The 16,381-nt window shown below is 43.8% G+C and overlaps 1 protein-coding gene across 1 annotated transcript in view; it reads right to left on the bottom strand.

Moving 5' to 3' along the window:
• Positions 1 to 257: 257 nt before the first annotated feature.
• The window catches only part of LOC143376064 (putative G-protein coupled receptor B0563.6), a 43,032-nt gene continuing 26,908 nt past the window's right edge, over positions 258 to 16,381 (bottom strand). The window contains exons 3-6 of the mRNA XM_076825899.1: positions 1,709 to 1,858; positions 1,182 to 1,432; positions 791 to 1,078; positions 258 to 556 (exon numbers count right to left, since the gene is read on the bottom strand). Coding sequence (XP_076682014.1) covers positions 293 to 556; positions 791 to 1,078; positions 1,182 to 1,432; positions 1,709 to 1,858 — 953 coding nt within the window. The 3' untranslated portion in view covers positions 258 to 292. The remainder of the gene's footprint in view (positions 557 to 790; positions 1,079 to 1,181; positions 1,433 to 1,708; positions 1,859 to 16,381) is intronic.

The raw sequence follows: 16,381 nt of genomic DNA, 5'->3' as shown, positions 1-16,381 counted from the left end.
CGTGAAAATTGCAGCAGGCCAGCCTGATGAGCAAGAATGCCAGTTATGCCGAATACCTAACAACTTCACTTCCAACAATTCGCTGCGGATGAGACGAGAAGGAGCAGTAACGAAATTTTCCAAACTAACATTCGCGGGAATTTCCGAGCCTCCGAAGCAACTTAAATACACTACGACGCAAGGGAATGAAGTAAAGATCGCCAGAACTGAATATCTCTTCCGATTTTCTTGAGATCGGTTCTGCAGCGAGTCGAGCCTCCCAGCGCCAGGACGCGCACAGATTTGCGGCGATCTAAACGCTGGCACGCGCGAAATGACCGGGCGTCGCGACGGCAGTGGTCGGCGGAGTGGTGGTGGTGGTTGTGGTGGTGGTAGTTGGCCTTGGTACGGGAGAACGCTTCATTGGCAAGCCTCGTCCACCCCGTCCGTTGTTTCCCCAGGGCCAGTGCAGAGTGCGGATCAAGGTGTTTCGGAAATCCTCCGAGAAGAGGCAGTAGATGTAAAACGTGATCGAGTAATTGATCACTTCCAGCAAGTTGGCCAGGGCACGGAACACCTGAAAATGTTCAATGAGTAACTCGAGGATAGAGAGAGGGTGGACGCGTATCTTGCTCGCAAATAACGCGTTCCAGGGAAACTTTCTGGTCACGGAACGTTGGAAATGGGGAGTTACGGTGAGGCGCTGCGCGTGAGGCGTCAGCCAGCAGTTCAGGAAATTGTCTGTCGCAGTTAGGAGGAGATCGGACCGCACGCGAACTGTTGCCGAGCACAGCGCGAGAGAGTAACCTACCTGGTAAGGGTAGTGGCTGAGATTGCTCTCCCTCAAAGTGACGTTGAGGATTACCATGGGGCTGACGCAAACGAGGAACAAGATGCTGGTGCTGCCTAGAAGGAAAACGAGCCTCCGTTCCTCCGCGAACGTTCTGGGGTCTTCGTCGCTGCTCACTGTCCTCGACAGCGTCATTCGTCGGCGACGCTCGCAGGACCTTCTGTAGACTAGCATTATCCGCAAGTTGAAGCCGGCCAGCAGGATGGTCGGCGCCACTTTGAAAACAATCTCCAGCATCACCTTGTACACCTGAGGAGGAGCCCTCGTGAACGGATTAGAAGTCTCGCGGGGAGCGGTTCGAGCGCCCCCCCCCCCCCCCGTGCGGAGGGGAGGAGAGAAGAATTTTAGTTACTTGGTAAAACAAGGAGTCGAGGAACGACTGGTTCTCCCTCTTCTGATAAATGATAGGGCCAGCAGGTGCGAGCAGGCAAGTCGTAATTTCTCCCCGAAACGCACTCGGCAGATAAATTAGAAACGTTGCCAGGGGGATGAGGATGACCGTTAGATGCGGAGGACCGCAGAGAGGACGGGTGTGTTGACCGGGGTGGCAAACGCTAACGTAACGCTCCACCGTTAATGCTAGCAGCATCATCACGCCAACCCCTACGCAGACCAGCCATTCTTTACGTCCTCGTAAAACAGCTATCGAGCTATTCCGATTAATATCTACGCGCGGCTGACTCCGTACACATTCGCCGTCGAAATCTACTTCGAGGCTCGATAAAAACTTTTAGCGCCGGAGGTAAATGCTATTTATATTTAACGAAGAGGCGATTAATGGAGAAATAAAAGGGGGTGTGCTGAAGGAGCCGAAAATAGAGTTTTATCAGTCGAAGGTTAACAGGGTGCTCTGAAATGAAACGATCAAGTGATTCCTACCCAGGCAACCATTCCCCAGGAACAGCTCCAGATGGGCATGGTAAAAAGCCTGCGTCCAGTTGCTCCATCGCCCCGTTTCTTTGTGAATGAGAACTCTCAGAGCAAAGGGGATGCAGAAAAATATCGCCAGGAGCGCCGCTGCCGAGTACCCTGTAACAGAAGGGGAACAAAGTTGCGTTAGTGGCTTTTGTAAAGCAACAGATGGCAAATAATACCCCAAGCGATTTTCCTGAACTTTGCATTTGTCAAGTTACTCCGAAGCGTCAGAGTGCAAATACGTATTTTACCAGCGAGCGAGCAGTGGAGGAAGAGAATCATCTCGACGGTGCTTTGGGGATGTTTGATCGTTGATAAAAAAACATCTTGGTTACCGACAGTACAGATCTCTATCTTTCTGATACCCGAATATCAAGCGATAGTAAGTCATCGGTCGAGACGGTAACAGAGGAATGCAGAAATATACTGGCCCGCCTTCAACGCGTCTTCTTATTTCACTTAATTGTAAGCTGAAGAACAGACGAGGTATAGAGTATACCGACATCCAATGTACTTTTTTAACGTGTGTTTGCGGAGTCCTGAGGCCTTATTACCATTTTAATGTCACATGCAACGTTACCGATGAAGTCACGAAACAGATTGTAACGATACGCGTGGTGGGAATTAGAATTCAACACGCGGGGTGCAAGTAGGTCATTCGCAACCCCCAATTGACAAGTAATGATTTCATGGTCGTCCTGTGAACGTATTCTGTTCGACGGAAGATAAAGGAGGGTCATGAAAGACGAAAATATATGGGCCGTTTAACCTTGCTGTCCTGTTCGAGTTTATTTAACGCAAAAAAAAATTCATTCGCTCCCAAAAACGGTATTTGCGAAAGGACAGCTTTAATGATGTAACTTAGAATACCTCGCTAAGGAAATGATGTAACTTAGAATACCTCGCTTGGTATATTTCAGGAAGATACTGAAGCAGAGAGGACTTTGAAAATTTTAAAAATCCTATCAGTTTCAGCACCTCGTTGAAATATTCTGAGTTCCACTTAACTTTCTAACTTAACACTACTATACTCGAGTTCTGAGGTGGGAATAATCGAACAACACTTCATAATTTCACATATCTTTATTTCATATACATATGTATAGAAAGAAGGGAAGGAAGGATTTATTAAAATATTTCAACTTACATTTATTTTTACACAATGCTTATATCTAACAATAAGTAGAACATTTGACATCGGCTCGGTTCGCATAAATTATTATCAGGGCGGCGTAAAAAATCATTTCAATATCCAAGTCCAAATTTTACTAATTGCTTGATATCTCGAGTTGTATTGATCACAGTTAATAATTAATTTATACAGAGTGGTTAGTGAAAAGGTCGTTACCATCATTTTTCACAGTAATAGCCACTGGAATGAATATTTCAGCGGACATATCAATTTCTGTGGAGTAATTACCTGGCGTTCGCAATTGAAATTAACCATCGACGTTGTTTTGATCGCTGGTCTTGTTTCCCGGAGTAACTGAACAATCCACGTGGCTCCAGCTCAGGGGGCTACCACTCTCATTTGCGATTTTGGGACAGTGTTTCAACTGCCACCTAGGCAGTTGCAATTTTTTCGAACTAAAATTCAATATGGCCGCGATCACGTGCTCATGATTCATCTGTACTAAAGGCTAGAGCAGACACATCAATCCTATCGACAATCCTATCGAAAAATAAGTTTTATAAAATCAGTTTGACAGTAACAGGTATGTATATAGTTGAATATATATTTTTAATGTAGTATATGTCGTGACATATGTCGTGACATAGCTCTATAAAAAAAAACATAATTTAAAAAGGTATTCTGCAAGGTATACTACATTAAAAATATATATTCAACTATATACATACCTGTTACTGTCAAACTGATTTTATAAAACTTATTTTTCGATCCGATTGTTTGGGTTTCGTACGGTACTAGCTCGCATCAATCAACGATTCACAAATGCCATGCAATGCATATCAATGGCGTACCGTAAACAGTACAGATGAATCATGAACACGTGATCACGGCCATATTGATTTTTAGTTCGAAAAAATTGCAACTGCCTAGGTGGCAGTTGAAACACTGTTGCAAAATCGCAAATGAGAGTGGTAGCCCTCTGCTCCAGCTCCGCAGTTGTAGGTTCTCCGGATCGGTAGGATCTCCGAGCTCCCGGGCCACTTGAACCTTTGGGGACTCAGGCCCGGCTGATCCAGCTGCACTTTCTGGACACTTGGACAGGGTTTTAAACCTGGTCCTCCCCCTGGTTCGAGCCTCAAACTCTAAGGTTTCGATCAAATTTTCCGGTTCATTAAAAGCCATTCAAGGGTTTATTTTGCGGCTAAGGTTGAAATTCAGTTTTGTTCTTTCCCAACTCATTTCTTCGATGGGTTTAGCATGATTTCTTCCATTTCGTACATTCCTTCTATGACGTTTACACGAGTCGTTCTATTTCGTGCATTTCTCCGATGGATTTGCAGAATTTCTTCCATCCATGCATCTCATCGATGGGTTTACATTTCCTGCTCCCCTTCATGTATCTCTACGATGGTTTTGCATACTCGTGCATGCTCTTCTGCCGTTTCAAATCATCTCGATCGGCAGCAATCTAATAAAAAGTTTAGAAGTTCCCTCGCAAGCCCAGCACACCATTACTAGCATAACGTAGGTGACTGTTTCAGCTTTTCAGGTTTACCCTTAACGGGAAAGGAAATTAATAAGATAAAATTTCAAAAAGAAAGTAGTGAAAAGTGGTGAAGGAAAAAGACGTTTAAGGAAGCCTAGGCTAACTTATTATAGTATGAAGTATTTAAGGCTCCGTATAAAATTGCCAAGTAGTTACTAAATTTTAATCATTAGCTTTGTTGCTCGGTTGTTGGCTCCTCATCCCTAATGAGGAGATCGCTTCTGCTCCCATTTTTGGAAGCAAGTGGCTGAACATGGAATCGATATGAATGGATCAATTTTGTTCCCTGGCGTTCTTGTCAAAAGGGAAAAGTTTCGGGTGTACTTTTTGGTACACTGCCTGCGTAAGTCACCCGGTCCAACTGCTCAATCTCTGTGTTAGCCGGCCTGCGTCAGGTCACACATAGTATGCTCCTGACGGAGTCGCTCAGCAACAGGAATCGCCTCGGGGGCGCCGAACGCTTTTCCCTTTCGACTCGGACAGCAGGGTGGTAAGAACTGCGCCATCCAATACTCGTTTCATGCTTACCTTCCATCCTTTCCTTCTTTGCTGAATTTCTTTTAATCGACTGATTGCTCGGCAGTTCCCTAGGTCTATATCTAACCCGAAGAGATCGATGGAGCATTGTTTCCATCTATCTCTTTGGTTTAGTGGACTAAGGTTTTCATGTAAAGGGAGATCGATGGAACTTTGATTCCATCTATCTCTCTACGGGTCTCGAAACGCAGCAACCTCCTCGTAGTGAGACCTGGTAATCGGTGAAAACCGAGCCGATGACTGTGGTTGTCAAATATTTTATTTACAATTAGATATAAGAATTTCTATAATAAATTGAGTACTGTTCGCTGAGATAAGTTGTATAACTTGAAGTGCCATCTTTTGGAACAGCCACAAATGTACTCTGAGAGAAAATAAATACCTTGACCTTAACCTTAAATTCTTTAATAATGCGATAGAACGTACAAATAAATATAAGTTGAAGTATTTTAATAAATCCTTCCTTCCCTTCCTTCGACATATGTGTATATAATAAAGTTATATGTGAAATTATCAAGTGTTGTTCGATTATTCCCACCCCGGAACTCGAGTGTAATAATAATAATAATAATAATAATATTAATTTACGGAACGAGCCCATTAAGAACAAAGTACATGCAATACAAATAATTCGAGCAAACTTAGTAGTGGTGTTAAAATAGAAGGGTAAGTGGAACTCGGAATATTTCAACGAGGTGTCGGAAACGATAAGAGTTTGAAAATTTTAAGAAATTCTCTCTGCTTCAGTAGCTTGCTGAAATACACCAAAAGTTCCATTTCTTTAGCGAGGTACCTATTCCAAGTTACATCTACCGAGAGAAACCATGTCCCTACAGCCCCAGAACAGAAAAATTCACTGGATGTTCCGTCCGCTCTATACCACAGACAAGGTACAGAAGCTTTGACGTTCTGTATATTTTTAACTATATTCGAAATTATCAAAATGACTATTTACACCTCTTTTCTAATTCCACGTGGAAGAATTTAATTAAAATCCTTGGCAGTCTAGTAAATCTTTGACTCGAGCGCAAAACGCTACGAAATTAGCGTAAAGGGTTTCTCTACCGAAACACAGTCGACGGTTTCAGGTTTCGGTTCCCTCCATAGACAAGCCACATGCAACACCACTTCGGGCAATATTTCTTCAACAGACCGTCGCGAGGGGGGGAAATGATTCTCTTGTGATCATTTAGAGGACGGTGTGCTGAAAATATTGCAATTGGTCCGAAAGTGGAACTTTTTGTCGTTTGCAAGATATTCCTTCTGAAATTTAAAAAATGTCGCTGTTCTCGTTACTGCCGCATAGCATTATTTTTTAACGGATTATTTATATCACTTAGTTACCAATAAAAGAAGATTTTTATCGCAAAAGCCTGGTCTTTAATTTAAACAAACCGATTTGTTGCTACTTTCCTTTATTATTCGACTTTTCCTTCTAACTTGGAAACGAAAAGTTACCCGAGCATCCGACTTAAACCACTGATAAGGGCATTAACTGAAGTATCAAATAAACAGTATTAAATTTGTTTTATCACAAACAAGTTTTAAAAAAAATGAAAAATACATCATTAGAAGAGAATAATGTTTTCCTATTTTGTGGCGAAAATTTCATTCCGATATCTTAAAAAAGAGACCCAAAAGGCGGGAAAATTTGAAATACGGCCCACTGTGCGTCGTTCGGGAACAGAGGTCACTGCGACGAGCCTGTAATATCTAGATCGGTAAGGTAGTGAAAGTTGGACCACGGAGGTCTGCTCTGCTCTATACCTCGTCTGTGATTAATGGCCCATTTCGATGTCGATTCATTCGCATTGGAAATGCTATATCAATCCGTGGCGGGAAACGTTTAATCTGAAAGTTTTGCTAATGAAATGGAAGAAAGATTCGAACTCACGATTACCGATTATTCGTGAAATCGATCAGCATCGCTGAAAGCCTGGAAGTAAGCACGGTTTGTCTGGCGGGGGTGGGCTACACGCCACGTCAGGCTGCTCGTAAAAGTTTTATCTCGAACTCGTTTTGCTACTCCCATTAAGACGGAATAACGCGTTACGTTTAAATTACGATGCTCGCCCGGCCGTCGTCGGCCATTCTTATCCGAGGTGCGTCTTTTATTACCCTCGACCCTCGAGCGGCGACCATTGCAATTGGCGCTAGCTTTCTCCCTTTATTGGATCAATTTTTATACTTTTCTAACGAGAGACACTTGAAAGGCTCGGACACGATTTAAGTTCCATTTTGCCCCGGACGACAAACTGTTCTCGACTTTTCTCGCGGATAGATCAGCTTTTACACTGCTCGCACAGATGAAGCCGTTAGCTTCAGGCTCTCCTTTCTCCACTTTCTGTCTTTCCGTGGAGGATAATTCGTTGGACGGTTCGTTGGCTTTTATCGATTGTAAAGAAACGTGGGGTCCTCGATCCCTTTTCGTGGACCAAGGCTTTACGCTCGAGACGACGCGACGGCCGGGAATTATATAAAATCTTACGGTTTATCGTTATCGAGTCCACTCGAGCCGCCTACTTGAATGAGATTTTCAAAAAGCGACTCTGGCAAATTACTGACAAGGGTTCGACATATATTTAGCCGACGTCCCACTCAGAGGCATCCACCAGTTTCTCCATCCTTCAGCCTTTACTTACGTCCCCATTGAAACATCCCCTGGCATCCCCAAATGATTAATAAACAAAAAAAAGGAGATTAGTGTAACCACGATTGAAGTAATTCAAGCATTTTGTAAGAAGAAAAGAAACCCGGATTTTGCTCTCCGCTTCTGCTGGATTCCGTTTGCAGAAGGAAGCGTATCGTCAGGGATATCGGGATTCGCACGGGCTCTCCGGGTGCTTTTAATAAAACGCATCTGTAGGTGCTCTTTGGTTTCTTTGCTCTCCGGCTCGGCCGCGTCTATTCACGGCAGCGGACGATACAAGCTGAGCAGGCGGGACAGCTGCTGATCGGTTTTCGATACCGGAGTCGAACGAAATTCTAAATCGCGTCACGATGCGACGCGCGTTAATACGCCCGCGTTAATAACGCGAATCGTCCCCCGTTAAGCGCGATAAATTGCTCGGTATGGACAATGCAGCGGCCGCTTCAGGAGCTACGTTCGATTGGAATATCAATTGTCCAGAGGCTGAATGAGCGCGCTCGCGACGAGCAGAGATATCGCCGCGAGGACACCGTCGCTGGGCGCCGCGTCGCGTCGCGACATTTTACAAATCGCGTCGTCCCGGACGCGTTTAATTTATCCAGCTCCCAACGAAGGATCGAAGGCGACGCTCCTCCCCGGGGTATCTTCGCCGAAGCTCCACGCGACAGCTTTGCCGTTCGACTCACTCCCGGATCTCGCAGAGGAGCCATTCTCGGGTTAGCTAAGCAGCGCCGTGATAAACTGCAGGTTTTCGTGGCCGGGGGGAGTATCTATCTGTAATATTAGCCGGGTACTTGGGAGCCTGTTCGCGTTAATGCCCGGTGGCAAGGAAAGCGTCGTAAATAACGTTGTTTGCGGGAAGAAGGAGACGCAAATAGACTGGGTTAGGTCAGAGGCAACCACCTAGCTCGACGTCGCGTAATTTGGGTAATTAATTCGATTCCTCGCGGCGACATCCAGCTAAAGCGATGCTGGCGTCGATCCGCAAAGCTCCGGCGATTTCGCGATGCCGATCACGCGCGCACTCGCCTGCTGGCTATGCCGTGGGAACGGCAGACAACAAAAGCGCGGGATGGAACAAAGCGCGCGACATTCGAACTTTCCGTTGTTTGCCGCGTCGCTCTCTTCGAATACCAAACACTGGGATCCCAGCGGCCCGACCGAACGTCATTTTCTCGCCCGCTCGCGACGTCCTTTAAACGAACGTATCGAATAAGCTTGCCCGGCGAGGGTGTACCATCGCGTTGCTCCTCGGCGCATTGGAAGGGAGCAGGGGAGCCCGGTGAGAATTATTTCGATGACTCTGGAGAAGTTTGGTAACTTTAACAAAGCTGGCGAGTGCTGACATCCCTTCGCAGGGCGAGAGAAACTAGAGTGGACGCGTCGTAATAATTCGAGCGACAGAAACGAGCTCGAGGGTCACGGTGATAAACCATTCCGCGTTAGCATCGCTGGTAACGAATACAGGGGTGTGATAAACTGATCCGGGGGCAGCGCGGACTTTCGATCAAGCTAAAGCGACAGGATGCTCGAAAGGCTGAGGACCTCGGCGAGTCGCCTCCAGACCACTAGTCGCCGCTCTTCGAACGCGGCGCAGTCCACTTTTGGCAACATCCCTTCGCAAGAGAACCGGGAGGAATAATTGAAAAGGGTGCGCCAGGATGATTGCCACGCGATTAAAATAGCTGCTTGGCGATAAACAACTGCAGGGAGATAGCGAGCGTGGGTCGTTACGCGGTCTGTGTGTCACGCAACGCGTTTTAAAAATCTCGCAGTATCGCGACGCGCACGAAACGTGCTTGCCCCCGCGAGGGAATTAATTCGCGCATGCCCCCGACTGGTAGCCCCGGGGAAATAACGCCCCAGCGTCGTCATGCATATTACGAGGAATCCTCGGCGTTCGACAAAATCGTCCTCGGACTAGGAGCAGACCTACAGCAGCGCGGAGAGCCTCTCTTCCACGATAAGCCTCTCCTTCGCCGATCCAGCTACCAGCTAAGTAGTACTGCCAACAGCTGCGGGACAGCGACGCGTGACTTCCAGGAGAACAGCTTGAAGGTGCCGTTTCGAGGAACGAGGGACCGTTTAATCGCAAAAGAACGAGATTCCCCAGCTTTTGGGTAGAAAGAAATTAACCCTCCCATCCTGGATTTGCATAAAGGTCTTTTCGCGCGTCGCTGCTGGTTCGGTTAGCACACGGTCCTTTTTCAAACTTTGAACGTACCGTAAACTGGGGTGACTTTGCCCACTTTCGAACTTCAAATAACATTTTTAGCACACCCAGTGCATTAAATTTTAGTTTGAAAAATACTGTTTACGGTAGATCGCGTGTAGATTTAAATAGGCTTTTAAAAAAATTGTTTACTTAAACGTACGCTTTTAAAATGCCAAAAAAAAGGGCATAGTTGCCCGCTCAGTTGGGGTGTCTTTGCCCACGTGAAATTTTTCAGTGAAAACATGCCTGAAACTTATTATTGAGTTATGATTGAACAATCGTTCTTATTCTAATGGATACATAAGACTAGTATTATCAAAACATAAGTTTAAAAAAAATATTATTTAAAAGAAGCCTTAAAATGCGCTCTGGGTATTTCACCCCACGCCGAAAACAGGCTTTTTCGTTCCCGGGTCGTCGCTAAGATTCGTCTAGTCGTAATTAAGTATGTTCGCTTTCGGGACGCCTTCCAACGTTTTCTCTAACAAGGGAAGATCCCGAACCAGAAAATTCAAAAATTCTGAAACTTTGTGAATATGTAGAAGATTTCCTCCTGATTAAAACGCAATTTTTGTTTGCTGCCCAAATTCACTCTAGGGGGGTGTAATTGACCCCTGAAAATTCGGCTGTTTTCCGATTTTGTGTTATAATTCGCGATTTGGTAAAAAAATTATTTTACAGTTCACGAGTTATAACAGAAAGTTGAAAAATAACCGGATTTTCAGGGATCAATTACACCCCCTTGTGTATTGTTAACGAATTTAACAATGTTTTTCCCGGCCCTGTCCCAGCATTGTGTAACAATTCTGTACAATATTTTAAGGTTTATTTTTTCTCAACAGCACAAAGTTCGGAGATCACAAAATTCACTTGGAGAAAAAAAATTTTGTTTATGTAATTCTTTACTCTGACTGAAAAATTACCATATGATTGAATTCGCTATTGTTTTTTTTCGCTTGACCTTAGATACATTATTGCTATCGACTACAAAACGCCATTTGTTCTAATTACTTTTCACAATAAAATAAAATAAAGTTTTTCCGAGAAGTGAGCAATGTCACCCGGACGAACAAAGTCACCCCAGTTTACGGTACCTAATTCGTCTGAGGCTTCGTACGTTGGATGAAAATTGTGCGCCATCCCCGATCGAATGTCAATGAGAAGCCCTGTTGTAATTGAAAATGGCACTCGCGCAGTTGAATCGAATTTAGGGGCCAATTTGAGCAACTGGAAGTTTCGGTGCTCGCGATGGCGCTCAAGTACACGCGATAAATCACGTTATATTTATTGGCAGCTCGAGCGAAAATGATTTTACTTTTTTCCCCCGGCGCGACGAAACTCGTGGCAGTCCTTGGGCGGAAAGTTTCCACGCGAATCGCCCGTACGTCGGCAAACTGAGAAGAAAGAAGAAACGAAGGACGATGGAGAGTTTCGTCGCGGTCGAGCTCGCGAACACCGTGAGATCTGGAGTTTGTAAAAATCTTGAAGGAAGATCTGGGAACGGAAGGCGGAAAGAAACGGGCGGGGGAGAACGAGCAAAGGGGCGAAGTTAAACGAAAACGTAAACAAGGGTTCAAGAGCAAGCTGTATCGTTCGTGAAGTTCTGCACCGAAATAAATATCGCGCGGCAAACAATCTCGTCCCGCGGCTGAACGATAGCTAGCTGCTAATGCTGCTGGACTTAATTTTCTGCTTTTTGAATCTTCCGAAGTAATCTCGAGCGGCTTCCGCTCCAAGTACTACACATGTATTACGTCGTTCCATAAATATACGTGTATCTACCCCAGAAACAGATAAACAATCTTCCGGCAATGATTTATCTCTTCTTTTCCTTGTGCCGTTGAGATAACAAGACCCTTACCGTTAAGGGATTAGTTTCTGATCAATTTAGAGAGCTTTCCGCTTTAGTATTGACTTTTAACGTAATACAAACCTAAAGCATAGACATTTTATACTAAAAGGTGAATTCATGTTTAACCCTTTAGCGCCCGGACACTTTTCCCGACGGAAGAAAATGTTTTCTTGCGATTAATTAATTGAAGAATGGTCCCGATACGTGCACTTCATCGTTCTTTTCTCGAAACAGTCAGTGGAAATATGATGTTCTAGATGTGACGTATAGGTACGTCACACTGGGCGTGTACGGAGTAAAATGTGGCTCGATATTTAAAATACAAAGTTTGTGCTTTAAATGCATGCTTATCTATAATGTGTAAGAGACCTAAAAAGTATAATTATTTTCCGAATGGAAAAGTGTCTGGACGCTAAAGGGTTAATGGTACTTGTAGTCTATAGTAAATCAGTTCTTGCACTTTTAATCATCTAACGAACGGCGCACAGTGGTACATAATGACATTTTTTGTTCAAATCACCCTACAGGTCGTATTTTTTCAGAAAACTTGACGATTCTTTTTTTAACTTCTTCGCAGTTCAATTCTCTATCGATCTGTCCGGCCGAATTTTGAATTTCGTTGCTGATTTTTTTTTATATTTAACGAACTGTACAGCACTTTTCGAAGATCAGTATCTGTGAGCGTCTTTGAATCCAATATGTTGAAGCAAAATTTCAGAAAATGGGCTTATTCCGAAGAAACAGTGCGTCTAGATTTTCGGGGACGCTGATTACGAATATGAGGTAATTATTATAAAGATCAATTTTTTTTATTTGTACCACAAATCTAATACTGTAGATCAAATTGTAAAATTTAAAATGGCGGGTGTGCATTCGTATTTTGACAAATTTTTACGCATCTCATAAATGTGTCACGTGATTTTGCATATTTAAGCATATTCGTCTGTGTTCATACGCGTTCTTATAGTTGACTTTTCGAATTCAATATTGACGAGCAAGATTTTTAATGTTTGATATTTTTAGAAGGCCTGATTCATTTAACGTTTCATCTCGGTTGCCTTTAGAATTCCGATTTTATTATGCGCAATCTTGTTTAGTGGAGCAGGATTTGTGCTTCTGGAAGCAAATCTCTGATTTTTTGTTTACGTACATGTTTCAAAATATCAAACATTAAAAATCCTGCTGACCAACATTGAGTCAGAACAGTCAACTATATTCGGCATATTGGATTTGCCACCTTCAATTTCGAAAATCTGACTTTAAATTCCGAACAGTCGGCCAAAAAAGCCCACAGACACCGATCTTCGATAAGTGTTGTATAATTCGGTAAATATAAAAAAATCAGCAACGAAATTCAAAATTCGGCCGGACAGATCGATAGAGAATTGAACTGCGAAGAAGTTAAAAAAAGAGTCGTCAAGTTTTCTGAAAAAATACGACCTGTAGGGTGATTTTAAGAAAAAATGTCATTATGTACCACTGTGCGGCGCTTCACGAGTGCTCCGGAAAGAAAAAGAAGAAGAAGACTTCTGCGGGAAGATTCTAATAAGTGTCGCTGAAGAATCGGAACGCGTCCGCAAGCGAGGGTGATCGAGAAGTCGTAAATATAAAGGCTGACGAGAAGGAAAAAGCGCGGGGAACGTTCGTTTAGACGTTGTTCGTTATCTTAAGACACCGAGAACGAAGCTTAAGATCGGGGCCACTGAATCTGCTTAGCCGTCGAGGGAAACGCAGCGTCGCCGTCGCAGCCGCCGTCCCTGCTCGTGCTTCTGTCACCGCTTTCGCCCCTGCCCAACAGAGAACTGTCCCCGTCCTCGCCCTCCCCGACGTCATGCAAATTCTGCCTAACGTCCTAAATGAACCCATTGCGTCCGCTTAAGGCGGCATAGAGCTTTTTCACGATTCTGCCCACGTTTCATTCGCGACATACTCGTCTGTGGCCTCCCCTGAAACGCGCAGGACAGAAGGGTTCCTCCGCTGCTTTCGTCACATCGGCATTCCTTCAGCGTGCAGGCGGCGGACAGGTCGGAACCTATATCGCCACCTTCCAGCGGATACGTGGAATATTTCCCAGCAAACCGGCGATTCTTTTTCGGTGATCAAGCCGGCCGGGGACCCCCGCTCTACCCGGCCGGCTTGCCGTAAACTAGGCGAAAATAAACACCGAGGCTTAACAAGCGCAAAGCAGAGGCTGCGTTCCATTATTCATAGTCATAGTCTGTCCTCATTAGTGAACGGACGTGTTTACATTCCGCCCCAGTAATCCGTTATGTCATAGTTTAAAGTTCCTAGTATCGCTGGTTTTGATCCGGATTAGTTAAGTGGCTTAATATATATATATATATAAATTGGATTATTCGTCGGGGCCTTAGCGAAGAACGCATCTGTGTTGGCTTCTACATTCGCTGCATCGTTAGGAAGCTCGGCGATTTTTGGCTGGATAATTGCCTTTCTTCCCTGCAATTCTTGGTGTTCCTTGGTATTTCGGTTATCGGCGCCGAAGGTGTGTTTCGTACCATAGTCATTGTGCCTCCTGCCGATAAAAAGTGTAAGGGATGTAGTTCCGTAGTGGTCAATTCGGTAACCTGTTCGGATTGTTCTGTGGTGTCTAATGCAGGTTCTCATTGCCTTAGCCGTTCGGCTCACCCCTGGCACAACGGTCGCCTTTTAAATTGTAAGTCGACAGTTTCTGGAAGACTGATCGATGTTGATCATAGTCTATCACAGTCGGCATTGTCGCAGGCTGCGACTCGCAGCCTATTAGTCCATCGGTCAATGAGATCAAGGACCTAGTATTGGGAGAACTTGAGAACTTTCGACATGATTTCGTGTCATGTATTAGAACGGAGCTTGCCGACATGCGCGGAACCGTGATTGAGCTTCCGGAGAGAGTCAGACTTCTGAAAGAGAGGTCCTCTGCTAGTATGGATCACCAGCATCCTGATGCTACCGTGGCAGGGGAGGTCATCAGGGAAATGAATGATCGCCATAGTAGAGCGCCCAACATATTGATACATGGTTTCAGGAATCCTCGAACAACTCCATCTTACGCGGGATTCTTTCGACGGATTGCCGCATTATTCGTACGCCGAGAATTGGGAGTCCAGCCCACATATGTGTTGGGCTGGAGTCGTCGGAGACTGCTAGAAGTATCCTGAAGAACAGGGCATCGCTACAAGGGTCCGTACAAGATAACTGATGACAACTGACTCCTAGTCAACGGCTGCAACTGGAGCGACTAAGGTCATGTCTCAGGGTGAGGCAAGCGAAGGGGAAATAAAGAGCGACCCAAAGATTAGGCTTCTTTTGCCTCTTTTTGGTCCCACGATTTTGGAACGGAATTTTGTGCCAATGATACCTTATGATGAGATATTAATCACAACAAATTTTCAAGTTCAGGTGACAATTAGTTTCTGAGATACCTACGGGAGGGCAAAGGGGTTTTGCTGACGGCTAACAACGAATTTGAACTTAGATTTTCAAAATTTACGAAAAAAAAATTAAAATCAAGAAATATGTCTGTGTAGTGTGTGCTTTTTTAAGGGGTTATGCCTAGTCAGGCAGTCGAAAAGAGGCGAATATTTGTGAATTTTTTTTGAAGAAGCGGAAGCGTATATTTTTACAGAACTTTTTGCGCTTAAAAGAGCAATATTTAAAGAACATTTGGTAATTTTTTCGTAGAAAAATATTTACGTTTATAATAAAATAACAAGGGACATCCAAGAAGCATTTTTAAAAATTTGGTTTTGCGGTGAGCATTACCATTCGGAACCAGATTATCTAAAATCAAAAAACAAAAAAGATTTCGTTAGTATATTAATGTATCCTCAGGTTGACGGAGAGAATTTTCCAAAATATTAAGTTAAAACAAAATGGCGGCTATTTTATGTTGAAATCCTGATTTTTTCCTGCAAAAATCACGCGAGCAATAAAAGATATTTGTAAAGAAGTCTGAGCTGTGAAATGTAAATCCACAAACACTAAAAGCTAGTAAATAAAAAAATTATTAAAAAAATTTGTATGTTAAACAATTTTATTAAAAATGTAGAAAAAACTAAATTAAAATGCACTAATAACTAAAAAATAATTATTTTCTTGTACTTCAATGTTCATGGTGTTAATATCACTTCAAATAAAATTGTGTGGCACGATATTTCATAACAGGATATGAATCACTTTAATACTTCAACTTCTGGTTGCACATGGTGCCCCACGAGTTTATTTAAAGTGATATTAACACCATCAAACTTAAAGCACAAGAAAACAACTATTTTTCAGTGCATTTTATCAGTTTTTACTACATTTTGAATAAAATCGTTTCCCATAAAAATTTTTTTATATATTTTTTATTTAATATATAGCCCACGATCTTGAATCAGCCATTGTGAACCTGGTCGTTCAATTTCAGGTCGCTTTCTATTTTCGTATAAAACATTCCATCACCGAATACATTGCGCCGACTTGCAGTGCAGGTTAAACTTTTATGCCCCGCGCAGGAACCTCCGCATTCGGCCCGTATTTGAATCCAGATTGCCGTCGTGTGCTCATCACACGGCGGATCCCATCAACCGTGGTATGCGTGAATTCAATGACCATTTCCTGGACATTGATTTGTTCCCTTGTTCATTTGGTAACTACTCCGTATTGCTGCAGAGGGTCGTGTCGGATGTGCGCGCAGACGTGACTGCGTGATGGACAGACTTTG

Source organism: Andrena cerasifolii, chromosome 1 (genome assembly GCF_050908995.1).
Source record: "Andrena cerasifolii isolate SP2316 chromosome 1, iyAndCera1_principal, whole genome shotgun sequence".
NCBI classification, from domain to species: domain Eukaryota; kingdom Metazoa; phylum Arthropoda; class Insecta; order Hymenoptera; family Andrenidae; genus Andrena; species Andrena cerasifolii.
This window is presented reverse-complemented; position numbering and strand designations above follow the sequence as displayed.